The sequence below is a fragment of the Pseudopodoces humilis genome, chromosome 2 (genome assembly GCF_049639895.1).
Source record: "Pseudopodoces humilis isolate 2021_Gansu_Grassland_sample_001 chromosome 2, ASM4963989v1, whole genome shotgun sequence".
Classification (NCBI taxonomy): domain Eukaryota; kingdom Metazoa; phylum Chordata; class Aves; order Passeriformes; family Paridae; genus Pseudopodoces; species Pseudopodoces humilis.
This window is the reverse complement of record NC_142201.1, coordinates 89,063,462-89,080,199: the sequence shown is the minus strand read 5'-3', so window position 1 is coordinate 89,080,199 and position 16,738 is coordinate 89,063,462. Positions and strand designations below refer to the sequence as shown.

The 16,738-nt window shown below is 44.4% G+C and overlaps 2 protein-coding genes across 5 annotated transcripts in view; one reads left to right on the top strand and one right to left on the bottom strand.

Annotated features, from left to right (window-relative positions):
• ATP6V1A (ATPase H+ transporting V1 subunit A) overlaps positions 1–12,631 on the top strand; it is a 31,312-nt gene extending 18,681 nt beyond the window's left edge. For all 4 annotated transcript variants that reach the window (XM_005523870.3, XM_014253380.2, XM_088051147.1 and 1 more), the window contains 9 exons: positions 487–649; positions 1,808–1,916; positions 2,728–2,850; positions 2,942–3,056; positions 4,163–4,226; positions 5,005–5,208; positions 7,126–7,220; positions 8,365–8,536; positions 10,383–12,631. In XM_005523870.3, coding sequence (XP_005523927.1) covers positions 487–649; positions 1,808–1,916; positions 2,728–2,850; positions 2,942–3,056; positions 4,163–4,226; positions 5,005–5,208; positions 7,126–7,220; positions 8,365–8,536; positions 10,383–10,475 — 1,138 coding nt within the window. In that variant the 3' untranslated portion in view covers positions 10,476–12,631. The remainder of the gene's footprint in view (positions 1–486; positions 650–1,807; positions 1,917–2,727; positions 2,851–2,941; positions 3,057–4,162; positions 4,227–5,004; positions 5,209–7,125; positions 7,221–8,364; positions 8,537–10,382) is intronic.
• Positions 12,632–12,729: 98 nt separating this feature from the next.
• On the bottom strand, positions 12,730–16,531 carry DUSP12 (dual specificity phosphatase 12). The gene is made up of 6 exons (XM_005523869.3): positions 16,257–16,531; positions 16,070–16,183; positions 15,518–15,636; positions 14,488–14,584; positions 13,941–14,127; positions 12,730–13,439 (listed from the first exon to the last, which is right to left on the bottom strand). The coding sequence occupies exons 1-6, from the start codon at positions 16,529–16,531 to the stop codon at positions 13,278–13,280; spliced, it is 954 nt and encodes a 317-aa protein (XP_005523926.2). The 3' UTR covers positions 12,730–13,277.
• Between the last annotated feature and the right edge of the window lie 207 nt (positions 16,532–16,738).

Here is a 16,738-nt window from a genome sequence, read left to right as displayed (position 1 = left end):
TCCCATGGTCTTGAGGATGTGTAGTTTCCAATGATTTTGAGGTTCCCACTTGGGAAAAATGTTGCACTTAACTGTAACACAGACTGCTCATTTAAGCAGCTAGCTTCTAAGACACTGAATTCAGTTATTTTGGTCCTAAAATATTGTGCTGCTTATTCTACAATGCTACGTACAGTTGTTCTTTGCTTAGTATTTGCACTCCATCGCTGCTTTCAGCAGCCAGTGAAAACTGCTATGTTTCAAGTCCAAAAGCGGTACTGTTGTATCAGCATAAGTCACATACTTCAAGGACCGGAGAAGAAAATGATGGTTTAATCCCTCAATTTTTTGATTTAGTGAAATACCTCTGTGTTTGTCGCCCAGAACATTGAATGTGACTCCTGTCATTCTGCTATTGATGAGGGAGTTCTAGTGGAAAATATATTCTAAGATGGGAAAGAGCTGGTTTTAGTTCCTTGCAAATCAGAGTCCTTTTTCTTTACTCAGGTGTGTACAAGGGGGTACAACAGCGATTCCTGGGGCATTTGGTTGTGGAAAGACTGTGATCTCACAGTCTCTTTCAAAGTACTCCAACAGTGATGTCATCATTTATGTAGGCTGTGGAGAACGAGGAAATGAAATGTCTGAAGTACTGAGAGATTTCCCTGAGGTTAGTATGGAGATTTCATGGAGAGTAAACCTTCCTGGGAAGACTTGCTATTGTACTGCTATTGTAACCAGGTAGAATATCATGTTGGTAGAGTGACTTGAAAATACCATCTTGCCTGCCTTGAAGCTCTGGCAAAAATCCCTTTTGGCTTGTTCAAGAATTATTTCAGTGGCCCCTCAATAAACATCTTGACTGGTTTTTAGGTGTACCTTCTAAGTTGTTTAAAATAAAGCCAGAATGAATGTCAGAGAAGAATTTAGCATGGTTGTAAGCATCTTATCTGTCACTGGTCATGTCTCTAACTTGACCATGCATAGAAAATGCAGCATCCATATGCGAGTTGCAGAGTGATACAGTTAGCAGATATTAGTTTGACATATTAAGCTTTGGAATACCTTTTGAATGAAGTAGAAAACACCTTGTTAATAAAGAAGCAACAACCAAGCAACAGATTTACCAAGCCTTGTACCTGTTACTATGTTTTAATGAAGTTCTTCTGGGGTCAGACAGTACGAACTGTCAGGTGGAAACTTCACTGTTCGAAATAAGGGGTAAAAGGCACTTGGGTGTGTTGATTGGTGACAAGGTGGGAAAGTCAAGCTGAGGTGGCCCTGAAGGAGGTAAATCCCAGGGTATTCATAAGTGGAATTCTACACAAATTTCAGGGTGTGCATTCTGTTGTTCAGGTGCTTGTAAGGCTTCACTGCAGTTTAAAAAGTGGTTTTATGTCCAGTTGTCAAATATGAACTTGGCTTCTTGTAGATGGAGGAAAAAAGCTCTGATTCCTAATGGACTTATGACAGGAGGCTAATAATTATTAGCTCTTTCAGCCTGGAAATCTGAGAGAGGACAATGTGCTTCCTTTTGCAGTGGGTTTGTCATTACTTATTTGAATGGGATCAATAGGGATTTGGCAGTTGCAGAAGATGAGGTGGGGCTGAAGCATGTACATTAAAAAGTTAAGCTGTGTGCAGTCTGAAAGACAAACCAACATATCCTAAAATTTTGAATCTTATCTCTGCTCTTGGTAGAATAGCTGTGAGGCGAGTGTCCTGATACAAGGCAAGTAAAACAGTAAAAAAACCCTAAGCATTGAAAAATTAACAAAAAAAATTGCTACTGTTACAGCATGGTGTTTTTCCTTTTCTTGCATTTTAGTTAACAATGGAAGTTGATGGCAAGGTAGAAAGCATCATGAAGAGAACAGCTCTGGTAGCAAATACTTCCAACATGCCTGTGGCTGCCAGAGAAGCCTCCATCTATACTGGTAAGATTTACAAGAGGATAGAGAAAGTTGTGTGTATAAAGGAAACCACCATGCTCTAGTATTTTCAGTTCCTGAGATGGCCATATCAAGAGACCTGTCTAGTTTCGGAAGTAACCCCTTTCAGATCTTGCCTGCACCAAGACTTAGTATCTTAATTGAATCTGACTTGTTTGCATATAGTTGCTATTTCTGAATATGAAGTAAATTTTGTTTATAAGGTGAACTTACTGTGCCAGGACTTGTGTAGGTTTTCTGCATGTGTTAATTCTGTAATTCATTAGGTTTTGACTAGCTCTTTGCTGACAAGTACAGCCACTTAATGGACAGGAATAGTATTCTCCAAGCTGGCAGACTAATCTTTCCTTTGCAACCTCTTAAAGGCTTTTTTTTTTTTTTTTTTTTTTTATGAGCAGTTGTCAGATAATTCAGATAAAACGCAACCTTCTCTCACACTTGTGTTCTGGTGATTTGAAAGGGAAGGAGACATTTTACAGAAAGAAGAGTCTTAGTTCATGGTTTCAGTGAGGGAAAGAGTAGCACCAGTGACATTGCAGTGTCTTGTCAAAGAAATACACCTGAATGTAAGATGAGTCTGAGAGGTTCATAAACAAAAATGAGGAGAGCGAGAAGGAACAAACAGCAACAGCAAAAAGACAGTGGAGACATTAGCAAGAGGAAATAACTTCCATTGTCTGTTTCCATTAAAATATAAACTCAAATAATTTGGTTCATTTGCATCTTTCTGACAACATACAGGCATAGAATTCCTTTCTGAACTGTATCCTGCAGCACGCTGTTGTCTTTGTTACAGGAATCACCCTGTCTGAGTATTTCCGGGATATGGGCTACCATGTCAGTATGATGGCAGACTCTACTTCCCGATGGGCTGAGGCCCTCAGGGAGATCTCAGGGCGACTGGCTGAAATGCCGGCTGGTGAGTAGTCTTTCCTCAGTCTGGTCTCGTAAAACTTTGATCTTACTCAAACTCTGAGCCTTTGACTGAATCTCTGTGTTGGTGTTTGCAGACAGTGGTTATCCAGCCTACCTCGGTGCCCGTCTGGCCTCTTTCTATGAGCGAGCCGGGAGAGTGAAGTGTCTGGGAAATCCTGAGAGGGAAGGCAGCGTCAGCATTGTTGGAGCGTGAGTGTTGCATTGCTTTGCCTCTGCACTAGCTGCAGCTCTTCCTTGCTGTTTTTGTATGACACTGTATCTTTTCTTCAGACAAAAAAGGTCTCATTGCTCTTGCGCAGCTGCAGAACTTAAAAATACAGGAATGAGTTGGTAGACACTTAGTCACTGTTCACCCAGAGCTGCTGCTAGATTGTGTGTGGGGGCAGAAGGAATGAATGTAGACATGTAGCTCTGTGAGATATGGAATCACAGGCACAGCAGTCGGATCAAGTGGCTCAGGGAAGAATGTCATTAGAGTTCTCTGAGAAGTATGTCAAACCATGCTTAGAGCAGGAAAGAAGGGGCAGTTAGAGCAGCAGTGTGCACTTGGGGGCATAATGGATTGTGACTCTCATGCTCAGAGTAGAATTCCATGGAGCAGTATATCTCAGACTGTGATATGCTATGAAAAGCATGTTGTCCACAGGCATTCTCCTAGCTGATACTGGTTTGTGTATCATACCCTGGGCAAAGTGGATTCCTTGTGTTTTCAGGAGGGCCTCTGACATCAGCACGAACACCCAGAGCTGATTTTTTGCTTTGCTTAGTTCTGCTGTTCACAACATACATGCATAAGGGCTTTCTGCTTTTGAGATTAGAAAACTACATTTTTTTTTTATCTCTGGGAAGGCGTGTATTGGAGTGTTAAGCATAAATGAAGTAGTGACTGTATAGGTGAAGATCAAAATTAATTCAAAATCGGGATATTGTTTCCTGTAAAATCACTGCACTGTGTATTCGTTATGTTCTATCAGCACTCTTGCTGAATCTGTTCCAATTGAGACAGGTTTGATGATCCAAGTTGGAGTTACTACCTGGAGCTAACATGACTGAAATTACACCTTAATACTGTCAATCAGTCACTGATGTAACTATTTTATGGTATGCTTGATATTACCCCTGCGTGGGTATGCATCAAGCACTTTCTAAAAACATATTGCAATCTGTTATTTACTTGGAATCATGTTGACTTTTCTGGTTCTCTGCACTGAGCTGTGCAGTCAGTCATATGTTCAGTACTTCACTTGAACTGTGAAAGCAACTCTAATAACCTTTCCCTGTCTCTTCCTGCTTAGTGTCTCTCCCCCAGGTGGTGACTTCTCTGATCCTGTTACATCTGCTACCCTGGGCATTGTTCAGGTACGTCCCACAACATTGTAGCTCTTCTGTCCACTTTATTAGACACTGGATGGTTGTATTTCAGCACATTTGTGCCAGTGGCTGGGGTGAGAGAGCTTTGATTTGTCACAGGCAGTGTTGTAGGGTGTTTTGGAAAATGTTCTAACACTGTAAAAAGAGACTTTGTGAAATGTTCTCAAACTGATGTGTTTGAGATCGCTTTGGAAGAGGGAGTGAAGGCAGCAATTCCTTCCAACATTGCCTGCTCAGGGATATCTGTCTGTCTATCTATCTGTCTGTCTGTCTATCTGTCTATCTCAGGTGTGCTTTCTAAGTGCTGCCTATAGAGCTGCACTGCAAATGTATCTGTTCCACTGAGATTGAAAGCAGACCGTTTAATATAGGTACATGGAAACCACAAAAAAATCCTTGGAGAAGCTGTCTGGGAATGTCTTGAAACTGTTTGCAGTTTTGGGAAAAGTAGTTTACATCTATTTAGTCTCCACTTCACTTAGTCTCCAATATTGACATTGCTATGGCTGACTGCTCACTCATGAGCAGTCTCAAGCTGAATAAATCTGAACTCAGCTACAAGTTGCATCATTTTTTGAGAAGTGTTATTTGAATGTCACTGCTATAGTTAACAGGCTCCCAGGCTTCTATTTGTGAAGCCTTTGGCATGCTGCATGAACTCTTAACTTGCTCGACTTGCTCTCTGTATTTTTTCTTTTAATTGCCTTCAATTATTTTAGTTCACTTTTGATTTGGAGAGCTGATTGACCTTTCTGGCTTCTGGCAGGTTTTTTGGGGCCTGGATAAGAAGCTGGCACAGCGCAAGCACTTCCCATCTGTGAACTGGCTGATCAGCTACAGCAAATACACACGAGCCCTGGACGAGTACTACGACAAACATTTCACAGAGTTTGTCCCTCTCAGGACAAAGGCCAAAGAGATCCTACAGGAGGAAGAGGACCTCGCAGAGATTGTGCAGCTTGTGGGGAAGGTGAGTGACCAGTGTCATTAAGCCATCCTTCATTTCCTTACGGTTAGTGCAGGCTTTTGACCGTGTCTTAGAGCAGACCTGATGGATATTGCATTGCATACAAAAGATCACTGGGAGATGTCAGACTGTCACCTCAAACTGTGTTTTATTACAACTTTCCTACATGTTGTTTGACTTTTAATGACAAATAGTTTTTCAGATTTGATAAACCTTGGCTTGGTTTTCTCCTGTAAATGAGATTGTGGGATATCTACTGCTTGCTTTAAAGTTCACTTGCTTCAGTGTTCTAGTATTGCTGAAATGCCCCTTGCTGCAACTTAAAGTACTATTCCATTGGAAGCAGTCTTTGTAGAGAAATTATGCAAACCCATCTTTACTGTTGAAGTCACCTGAAGGGTTAGTTTATTAGAAACCGTGTTGCCAGCTGTGTGACAGAGGTGCTGGCATTTACAAGTTGGCCTGTGGAAACAAAGTGAAGTCTGCTTTTTAAAAAACTTGTGATTATCCATTTTCTCTTTGGAAACCTGTGACATGGCTCCATTTTGCAGGCATTCTTTCATTTCCTTTTTTCACTTCAATATTTTGAAGAGAAAGGTAAACTTGGACAGGAAGATTTCCATTGAAAGCTCTCAGAAAGGACCCAGTGAAAACTGTGCTTCAGCCTAGCACTGTAAATATGATAATTGGCAGGTTCTTGGCACATACTTGACAGTATTTTAATTCTGTGATGTTCAGATGAGCTATTATGATTTACAGAGTTGTAGTAGTGTGTAGCAACATGTATTTAATACAGTTACTTGAAGGAAGTTTGCTCACCGTGCTCTCTCTTCACTGATGTTCTAGTCCAACCAAGATGAGACCTTTCATCAGAACTTGCCTAGTAGAGCTCTCTACTCTTGATGTGTCTTGGAAGAAAAGGAAATGGGGTCACAGGACTTTCTGCAGTTCTCTATTTACAAAACCATATTCTAAAAGACTGGTTTGCAAAGCAGGGTAGGCTTGAGTCCTTAGTGTGGAAGGGAAATTGATAAGCCAGTACTTGTGACTATGCATTGTTTTCATGATAGAAGTACTGGAACTGGTGATTTTTTTTTTTCAAATCAACAACTTTGTTTCAAATAACAAAGGAAGTTCCTTTCTGTCTGGGCTTGGCTAACAGCTGCAACAAACCTTTAGAAAGGGGGAATTGTGAAAGTACAGTCAGTGTATTTTTTTCTTTTTAGCTCTGAATTCTGTTAGTCTCTTCATGATAGAAGGTCCAAACTTCCTGTCTAGAAAGCAAGCTGGGCTACTTAAAGCTCAGTCAGGCCCCTCTAGTAAAAGGATGATGAAGGTGGAGAAGAGCAACCTGTGGTGCCAAAAACAGCAGTGTACAGCAGGCTTGTGACTGTCCTGTGGAGTGTGACAGGCATTGTCATCAACTCCTTTTCTTTTCTGGAATGCCATGTGGGAAAAGGATATTGGTAACAGTGCAGACTAGTACCAAATCCTTTAGCTTGCTGCTTGATCTAGCATGCTGAAAACTAGTGTTTCTTCCATAAGGATTGAGGAAGGTAAAAATGAATTTCTCTTTATGTAGGAGGGTGACGTTTCAATGTATCTCATAGCAAAGCCATGTGCATTATCAGTGTCTGCTGGCTTTTCCGTGGTGTTAAGCAGTGGGAAGGAAGTTCCCTTTCTCATCAGATAGATCTAAAGCAAACTTACCAACTCTTTGGCCCATCATAATCTGGCAATTAGTTAAATTGGCTGTTCTATAGCAGGGAGTGAGAAACATCCAAAAGACAGAGTTCTGCTTGATGCAATCTTAGGAGGGTGGGAAGAAGACAGGTACCAGAAGACAGCTTGTCTTAGCCAGTACGTACTGTGCCTTCATGGACTGGAGTACTAAACTGATTGTTTACCTTACTTTTCTAGGCTTCCTTGGCAGAAACAGATAAAATTACCTTGGAGGTTGCCAAGCTGATAAAAGATGACTTCTTGCAGCAGAATGGTTACACGCCTTACGACAGGTGAGATCTGACTGGCCACTCTGCCCTCTTAGTCCTATGCAGTCTGGACCAATACAGTTATTTTACATGGAAGCTGACCAGTGCAGAAATTAATGTTACTAATCCCTAAAGAAGTGGATGTGCTTAGGTAGCCCATTCAATAGTGCTTTCGCATTGTCTTACCCAAGGCAGACCCCTTCTGAAAGCAGAACCCTTTGGGTTTCCCAGGTCCTCCTCTATTGTTCTATTAGCCAATATTTCTGCAGTAGCATGTCTGAGGAGGAGAACAGGACTTTATTTTCATAGACAACATCTAGAGTCTTCCTGTTTATTCCATCAATGCACAGGGGACAGCAAGAATCACCTTTCAGTTACTATTGCATAATTCTTGAGTAAGTTTGATCTGTCAAAAAAAACCCTTACTCTCTCTTTCTCCCTAGTGAACTCTGCTTTTCTTCTTTCCATGCTATCCTTGTGTTTTAACAGCTTGACAAGAGGCCTTTTTGTAGTTCATCTCACTCCCTAGCCCAGATTAGGAAGTCTCAAGTACTTCATCACTAAAAATGCAGACATCTATCATTTTGTAACAACGTGTGCCTTTGATCAGATTATTAGGGCAGGTATGTGTGTATGCTGTAAGAAACACGGGAAGTAGCACATAAATAATAATGAGGTACCTTTTATGGTGCTCACCTACCCATCAAAATGGAACTGTATGAAGTTCTCTTGTCATAGAGAAACTCCTTTTCCCATGAGCAAAGAAACTTGCAGAGTTGTCATCCCAGGCTGTTAGGAGGAAGCCTGCTCCCTTGATGGACAAAACAGGAAGAAGTAATTCTGTTCGCTGGTCATTGTTTTCCTTTACTTGTTAGCATTGGCACAGATTGAAATGTGAGACTTGTAGAGCAGTGGTTCCTGTTCACTCCTGTTTTGCCTGAATGTTTGGGTACTGCTTCAGAAACCTCAGCTTCAGTCAGCTTCAGGATGACTGTCTTGGCCTGCAATTTGACTCTTTAAAAATGCGGGACCTATTTGAGGCAGCCCCTCTCCTTTGGCAGTATACATTAAAAATCTCTGGAGTAAAGCAGGCTGGCGCTCTTTCTGTCAGGGGAGAATGCTGTTAACTGTTCCAAGATGCCTGACAGGTCCTCTTCTATTCCTTCAGGTTCTGCCCTTTCTATAAAACAGTGGGAATGCTTTCCAACATGATTGCGTTTTATGATATGGCACGCCGTGCTGTAGAAACCACAGCTCAGAGTGACAATAAGATCACGTGGTCCATCATCCGAGAGAACATGAGTGAAATCCTCTACAGACTTACCTCCATGAAGTTCAAGGTATGTTTGTAAGGAAGTGGGTTGTCCTGCTTCCTGTGAGCTTCCAGGGCCTCTGAAAGACCGACTCAGTGGTGTTGACCAAAGACCTTTGATAAAGGTCTGAACAGAGATTCTTTGCCATCATTTTGAAGACAGTAAAGAATTGGTTTGTGAGCACAGGAATGGTCAGTGCGGAAATCAGGTGATGCTGACTGCACAGCCTAGGCAACCCCACCTTCAGCACCTTCAACATCTCTTTTCTGTTACATATAGTCATGGTAACAGTACAAGCATCTTCTTCTATTTGCTTTGGGGGTTTTGTGATAAAATTCTGTAAAAAGATTATAACATGTTCTAGGGAGACTATTATCAGAGAGAAGCAGTCTAAAGCCAAACATGGGCCACATCATATATTATTGCAGGAGCGTTTCTTTCCTTAACTTCTATTTAAAATAGCTCAGTTAACATTTCCATTGTTCAGTTTTTCCTGGATTTAAACTTCAGGCTGCTTATACCTGTCTCTAATATAAAAGAGACTGCTGAAAGTGGGGAGAGGAAGGGAGGAGTAATTTCAGCATGAGCTTAAGACAAAACAAGTGGATTGGGGCACCTGCTCTGGGTAAGTTTAGTAGCCATCATTTTAGGGTACAGCTTTACTAAAACTCATCCAGAGCATGCTGGTGTAGCAGTTACTGGTAGGACAGTAGTAACCTGTGATGCTGACTGAAATGTATGAAATATAATGCTTACTCTGTTAAAACTCATGTAAGTCAATACTGCAAATCTTTGGAGAACAAGTAGCATTGGATTAAATGTGTTTAGAATTAAATGTTCCGCCATGCCAATGTATTCCATTCCTGCAGGGTACTGGCCTGTTTCTGTAGTAAGTGGGTTCCTGGTATATATTCTCAAAGCATCAAGAACATAACAAGATGCCCTTGGGGACATGAGCTTCTTTGAGAGCTGCTTATGTAGAGACAGGATAATTAAAACACTCCCTACAAACCCTGGCCCACCAGCAGGCATCTGCAGTACAGCAGAGCAGTGGACAGCATGGCTGAAAAAGGGAATAGTTATGAAAGGAAAATTGTATTCCCCAGGTAACAGTGTGACAGGTGTGAGGATTCATATGTCCTGCATCCTGTAGTTTGGGTACTTGGGAGAGACAATGTAAGAACTACTGCATCCACACATGTAAGGCCTCTGTGTTCACCAAGAATTGCACTGACCCAGAGGATCTCAGCACTCAGAGGAGAATGGTGAAGACATTGAACAGATTTCACAGCCTGACAGTTAATGCTTCTTGCAGAGAAAGCCTTACAGCTCGAGGGCAAAGTATTCTGAGAAAATGGAGCTGTACAAAGATATTTTTGAGATTTTTATGGTTACACAATATTATTGTGAATTAAAATGAATTACAATTCATTTTAATTTGAACCAAACAACCTCTCAGTAATGGCAGAGTAACTCTTCCACTTACTGGGGAAGCAGTGCATTTGGTGTGGGGCTAGGAGCTGGTATTAATCACTGCAGCTCTTAAATCACACAGCAGTAACCAAGACCCTCAGTATTTTTCATTGCTTTCCAAATCGGTTGCTTTTCAGTACAGTAACCACTGCTCATGGAAAAAAAATCATCTCTTTCCAGTACCCATTCTGCCTGCTCACTAATGTGGGAACAGAATGAGATTTAAACCCTGTGGCTGTTGGTGAGACAGACAGGATGCAAGGACAGAGCTACACTGCCTGCTCTGCAGTTGGCAAGTGTTAATCCCAAGGTCAAGAGGTTACAGCAGTGGCAAACCAGAGCTGACTTAAGTACCATGGGTTTTTCCTGATGGGTCTGTTTGCTTGCTGTGTTCTTTCAGGACCCCGTCAAAGATGGTGAAACAAAAATCAAGGCGGACTATGCTCAGCTGTTTGAGGATATGCAGAATGCATTTCGCAGTCTGGAAGACTAGACTCGACCTCTGTGACCACTCCAGTTTGTCCTCTCAGTTCCTCATCTCAGCTCCTCTGCTTCCCTACCTTACAAGAATGATGCAACAGTACTTGAGTTGATAAATAACCGTATGTTTCCCCTGTTCATACTCAGAGAGTGTCTTTACAAAAAACATTCCTCTTAGTTTGTATTTGGCATTGCTTTGTGCGTCTGAAGTGGTGAGTGATGTGTGAATGGGCCTGGCTGAGTGAGGAAATGCTGTTGTACACTTCTAGGGTGGGAAAAATTTCACCTTTCCTCTCCCAGCTCTCCTGGTAACCAGTCTTTCACCTCAGGGTGTAACCAGTTGAGCTGCACTGGCAGAGGAGGTGTAGGTCTTCATGCAGTCATGCGGTACATTGCGAGCTGGCAATGGGAAGGGCACTTACACCTGGCATTTTGCTAAGTGACTATCAGACGTCGAACTCCCTGTTCTCAAACAGAATTTTTGACCATATTCTGATGACATTTGATACAACCAAAAATTCTTCACTACTCTGTCATTTCTGAGTCTCTCAGATGAGTCTTTTGGTATTGAAATGTGGTAGTTCTGGTCCTCTCCAAGAAGGGACTAACTAGAAGGTGAGCATATACAAGCAACTGGTATAATTTTGTACACTGGAGAAATACAATTTTATCTTCCTACTTAATACAGATAGGACTGTTGGACTCAGCATCAGCTAAAATCAAAGCCATAGGTGCTCGGCTTCCAGCAGAATTTTACCTTCTTGGCTCCCATTCATCCTGTAAAATTTCCTGACACTCAGCTGCTTTACTTTGTGAAGCTTGTGACTGCTGCCATGTACTGCAGGGCATGGTTGGCAAGGTACAGTGATGCCACACGTGCTGACCACAGCGTGGTCCTTCCTTGGCGGTGCTCTGCCAGTGCAGTTGCCCCCAGTGCAATGCCCAGGTTATGCCAAGGAAAGGAAAGCACGTGCTTAGCCTTCTTCCTCCACCTGTGCTCACATGGCCTGTTGGGTGATGGCACAGAAGGCCCCCAGTTCTGGTGTAAGAGGAATGTATGATACTCAGCTGGGGACGGGGGATGCATGGGGGAAGGTTGACGAGTACAAAATGTATTTACTCCTGCCTTGTTGATTACGATGCAAGAGAAACCAGTGGCTCTGGTGTTCTGCTCTGTGCTCTGGAAGTGCTCTGTCAAGCAGCTGAAACTGCTGTCTCTTGGGCTTTTTTATTGGTAAAACTAGACTGAGATGAGGAATGAGCAGAGTGCAGCCTTTCTGTCAAACTCCCCAAGACCAGCACTCATCCCATTGCTCCAGAGTGCAAGAGAGAGAGATGCTGGCATCCTCTCCAGTCTCTCCCTCTCGATTGTGTCTGGTGGCATCCTGTGCCACCTACTGCTTTGTTAGTCCTGAGACAGCACCTGTTGTTGGTGACACCGTGCCTACGTGAGCGTTAATTCTGCACTGAAGTGTTTCCACCGGCGCCAGCTTTGAACAGTAGTGATGCAAAGGGATCTTGTGCTACGGACCAAATGCTGCCACTTCCATTATGGTATCAACCCACTGTTTGTCAGGGGAGAGCCCAGCTGAAACTTAGAGGGATTGACTATTTTTGGTTCTCCTGAAAAGAAACTGCTCCTCCAGCTGATATTCTGGTAGTGAACGCTTAAGTTTACAGCTCACTAAACTTTTGGTGTATGCTGCTTATTTTATCAATGAGCATGTGTGAATGAGTAGTCACCATCCAAGCCCTTGCTGGGCTCATCGTTTGTACCCTTCACCACTGTACAATGTAGCATTTCATGCTAGAAACCAGATGTTCTTATCTCTTTAAATAGAGGATGTTATAAACTTTACAGAAGATGTCTAAGATTAATGCAGTTCTAATATTTATTGTGCTGTACCTGGCCCTGAAGTGTGACCAGTTCAAAGTTTCATATATATTTTTGTCCTTTTTGTTTTGTGTCTGTTTTCAGTGTTGAGATTCTGATGTTCACTGTGTCCTGCAAGTCTTCCTTCCACAGCTATGGGAGGAATTACAACATGGGCAGAACCCCACCACCTACTTTATCTTGTATATTTCATAATGTATGTTGCTGGAAATTGTGTAAAAAAATAAATTAAAAAAAATTGTTCAAGTCAATGAAAATAAAATTGATTTAAATTAGCTTTTTTCTGTTCTATTTTCTTATGTCAAATGAAACCTGTGCCACAGTGGTGTACACAGCAGCCCATGACAAAAGGTCACAGCTTGCTTAAAAAAAGTTACTTCATTACTTTAAGGATTTCTTTAAAACTGTAAGCTTTTGGCATGGACTCTATACTTCAGTTCTCCCATTCCATTACAATCAAAAAAGAGTTACAAAGTAGTAAATATTCTTAGGGTGGGTATTTTTAGGATTACTTTTAATACAATAAAAGTGTAACTCTTAAGTTTTCCTTTTGCTGCCATGTATGCAAAACAACTGTAATTGTACCATTTTAGGGTGCTTGGCAGTTTGGATCAGAAGCTGAGCAGCACTGCTGGCCACAGCAACTCCTTTTGCATAAGGAGTTGAGACCCTGTGTAAACAGCAGCACATAAACGAAGAATACATTTTGCCCATTTTGTAGATTTGACCACTCTGTAACACCTCCTTGAAGAAAGTGTTCTGATATTTCATAGAATACATTAAGAGATACAGCAAAGCTGAAGGTATTCAAGTAATTCTGTCACCTCACAAAGGGGTGGAAGTCATAAGCTCATCTCCTGGCATCCATGGACTAGTAGTTCTCAGTAGATGTTAAGAAATCCATTGAGTGAAGCAATGAGTTCAGGTTTTGGCACTTTGGAAGTTACCAACTGGCAGTGTCCTCGCTTCATCCACTCGACTTTTGTGGATCTGGAAGGCCGGTGTCACCCAGCGGCCACAGGAACACTGGTCCCCCCTCCAGCTGAAGGAGCCCAGCTTTGATGTGCACTTGGGACACAGAAGCTGCAAGAAAAACCCAGGACTCAGTCTAAGACGTGTTCATGTGGATCTAGTTAGAAACAGGCCAAAAAGCTAAACTGGAAGGGCTCTTTAGCCCTGGGGTGTAGCAGGCAGCTGTGCTAGCAGAAGGGAGAGTGTGGAAATGCAGCTGCTGGAACCTGATGGGATTCCAAAACAGTTTTACCAGGGTCCAAAAGACTTGGTCAGCCTGAGACCACAACAGGCTTCTGAAGTCTCACAAATCTTTCTCATAATAGAAACAAACAGCAGATAAACCCTGTCCAACATCCTGGCTGGTGTTGTCAGCTCAAGCAAACCACCAGCTCATTTCCTTGTGAAAGAATATTTTACATTTAAGAATCTGCCCATAAGCTGCAAAATTCATGCCAGAAAGGCTGGGAGCACCTTGTGTGGGGGTTTTCCTTTCAGGGAACAAAGTTCTGCCTTTGCAAAAAAAAACCAAAACAACAAACCCAACCAAAAATCCAAAGAATAAAGCTTCACCTGTCCTTCCATTACTCCAAGCAATGCTGGTTCCATCCACTGCACGGGCTCGATGAAGTATGAGGTGCACTTTTCCTGGCCATTCCCAGAAAGCCGTGCAGAGTCTGTTATCCTCTTGTGGGTAAAGGCTGTCGGTCCGATTCCTTCCGTGTGGGACAAAATGCTGGAGCTACGGAACAGAGCGCGTCTGCCCTCGGCAACAGGAGAAAAAAGAAGTAAAACAAACTTTTTTTTTTAACTGAGCAAGTCTACAGACAACAGGAAAGAGGGATATGGGTGTCCTGACTCTAAATAAAGAGGAGTACAAATTCTACATTCTTTGATTCATCTAGAAGGTTCACAAGCACCACTCCAGGGAAGAAAAAGTTTTGTGTGGACACTTAGGCAAGAGCTCATCCCCGACCTGACAACAATGACACACGCCCATTGATTTCCACTGGATATTATTCTCTTGAGTTGATTTCACAATGACGTTTTAAGGAGAAACTTAAAGTATTTTATAAATATATAAAAATACATCTTTTTAATATATATATATATAAAGTACCTGCATTTCCTGCATCTGTAGAGAACCTCTGTGTTCAAAGTTTGGCATACAGTGGTAGGATCAACTGCAAAGACTTCTCGGGGCAAGTCTTGAGGTTCTGCAGAAGGGTCAGGACCACGTTGTGAATCAGATCAGCTCAGCCACGCTGCATTCCTGAGAGCAAGACAGAACTGCGCCTCTGCCCCAAGCACAGCCTGCAGGAGCCACCTTCTTTCCTTTCATTTGTTCTCTCACCAGTTCCAATTGATTAAGCCAAAAACACAAAAGCCTCATCCTGCCATGCCTAAGACTGGGATTTGCTTAATGCAAGGAACTAGGATCTAGACTGTGGCCTCAGACATGGTAAAATAATGATATTTTGCTTTATGTTCTTACTTCAACAGAGAGTAAAGGCAAAGGAGGTTTCTGAGTAGTTGTGCCAATATTTTAGTGCCCAAAATACAGAAAGTCAGCTTGCAAATGGGAACTGCTAAGGTCAATGACACATAAAGGGCAACACCACTGTCACACTGAGTATGCAACACTGAGATCTTGCAAGAAAAGCTACAGGTTATTATTTTATTATAAAATTACACCGATGCAGACATGTATCTTTTGCACATTAAAGTATGAAAGTTTACTTTGTTACCTGAATTTCAACTTTTTCTCAAGTTTTGCATTTCTTTTTGTTTAATCACATTGACATGTTTTCTTAGGATGCTGTTTGCTTTGCCAGGGATGTAAAAATCACAAGAAGTATCAAATTTACCATTTTTCCCAATTTGCTAAAGAGCGCAGCTCCTTACAGATCTTATTTCCCATGCATGTCTCAAAGGCACACTTTTACCCCCACTGATGAGCTGGGATTCTCTAGGGCTGGTATAGTGTGAATGCTAGCCCTGGCAAAGTCCAGGCTCGGCTCCTTTGAGGGCAACACTCGAAGTCAACCCCCTTGGACAGGGCCTTCTGCTTTCATTTGGGGACAGCCTGTTCCCATCCTTGGGAGCCTGCCCCGCGCTTCGCTCCGCGCACCCGCGATGCTCCCACTCACCGGAGAGCCTCTCGCTGAGCATCTCCAGCCGGTACCGCTTGTAGAGCACGCTGCTGGTGTCCACGGCGCAGCCCATCGCCTCGTAGAGCTTCAGCTGCCGCTGGAAGCCCGGGTTCACTCTGCGGCGGGGGCGAGAGGAGAGAGGGCTGAGGGGAGCGGGATGAGGGGGGCGGGATGGGGGGAGCGGGATGAAGGGAGCGGGCTGAGGGGAGCGGGATGAAGGGAGCGGGCTGAGGGGAGCGGGATGAGGGGAGCGGGATGAGGGGAGCGGGATGAAGGGAGCGGGATGAAGGGAGCGGGCTGAGGGGGCGGGATGAAGGGAGCGGGATGAAGGGAGCGGGCTGAGGGGAGCGGGATGAAGGGAGCGGGCTGAGGGGAGGGGGATGAGGGGAGCGGGATGAAGGGAGCGGGCTGAAGGGAGCGGGCTGAGGGGGCGGGATGAAGGGAGCGGGATGAAGGGAGCGGGATGAGGGGAGCGGGACGAAGGGAGCGGGCTGAGGGGGGCGGGATGAAGGGGGCGCCGGGCGGGCGGGCAGGGGGCGCGGCACTCACTGCGCGTCCGGCTTGGCGGCCCTGACGGCGGCGAGCGCCTCCTCCCAGCCGAGCCCCTGCGTCTTCATCAGGTAGGCGGCGACCACGGCGACGCTGCGGCTCACCCCGGCATGGCTGCAAGGCAAGGGCGGCCCGTCAGCGGCGGCGCGGCGGGGGGCGCTCGGCCCCGCCACAGCCGCGGCCTCACCAGCGCACGAGCGCGGCGCCGCCGCCCGCCCGGGCCGCGCCCAGGAACGCGGCACATTCATCCAGGCGGCTCAGCAGGTCCGCGCCGGGCTCGTCCCGCGCCCGGACGTGCATGGCCCGCACCCCCGGCACGGCCGGCGGCTCCTCCGCGTCCACCGTCAGCACCGCCACCACTCCCGCCGCCGCCAGCGCCTCCGGGGACGAGCAGGACTCGGCGCCGCCCACGTAGAGCCCCGGCAGCACCGGCACCATCCCCGTCCCGCCGGGAGCCGCCATGGCTGAGGGAGGGAAGCGCCGCCCCCGGCACGGCATCGCTTTCCGCTTCCCTTGCCAGGACGGACTGAATGATTTCGTGGTAATCGTCGCGCAGCGGTGCGATTCTCTCCTCGCTGCGTCCACGAGTGTCTGTCTTAACTCGTCTTTTTTGTTCCACATCCCTCTGCCTCCTTACAAATGCTCAGAAAACAAATATCACAGGATGGG

What these genes read in the sequence shown, in the direction of transcription:
- DUSP12 (XM_005523869.3), bottom strand. Translation starts at nt 16,531, where the DNA reads ATGGCGGCTCCCGGCGGGACGGGGATGGTGCCGGTGCTGCCGGGGCTC. An exon ending in GGCGCCGCGCTCGTGCGCTG is followed by an intron (nt 16,184 to 16,256) that starts GTGAGGCCGCGG and finishes CTTGCCTTGCAG; the next exon opens with CCATGCCGGGGTGAGCCGCA. An exon ending in TTGGAGTAATGGAAGGACAG is followed by an intron (nt 13,440 to 13,940) that starts GTGAAGCTTTAT and finishes TTTTTCTTGCAG; the next exon opens with CTTCTGTGTCCCAAGTGCAC.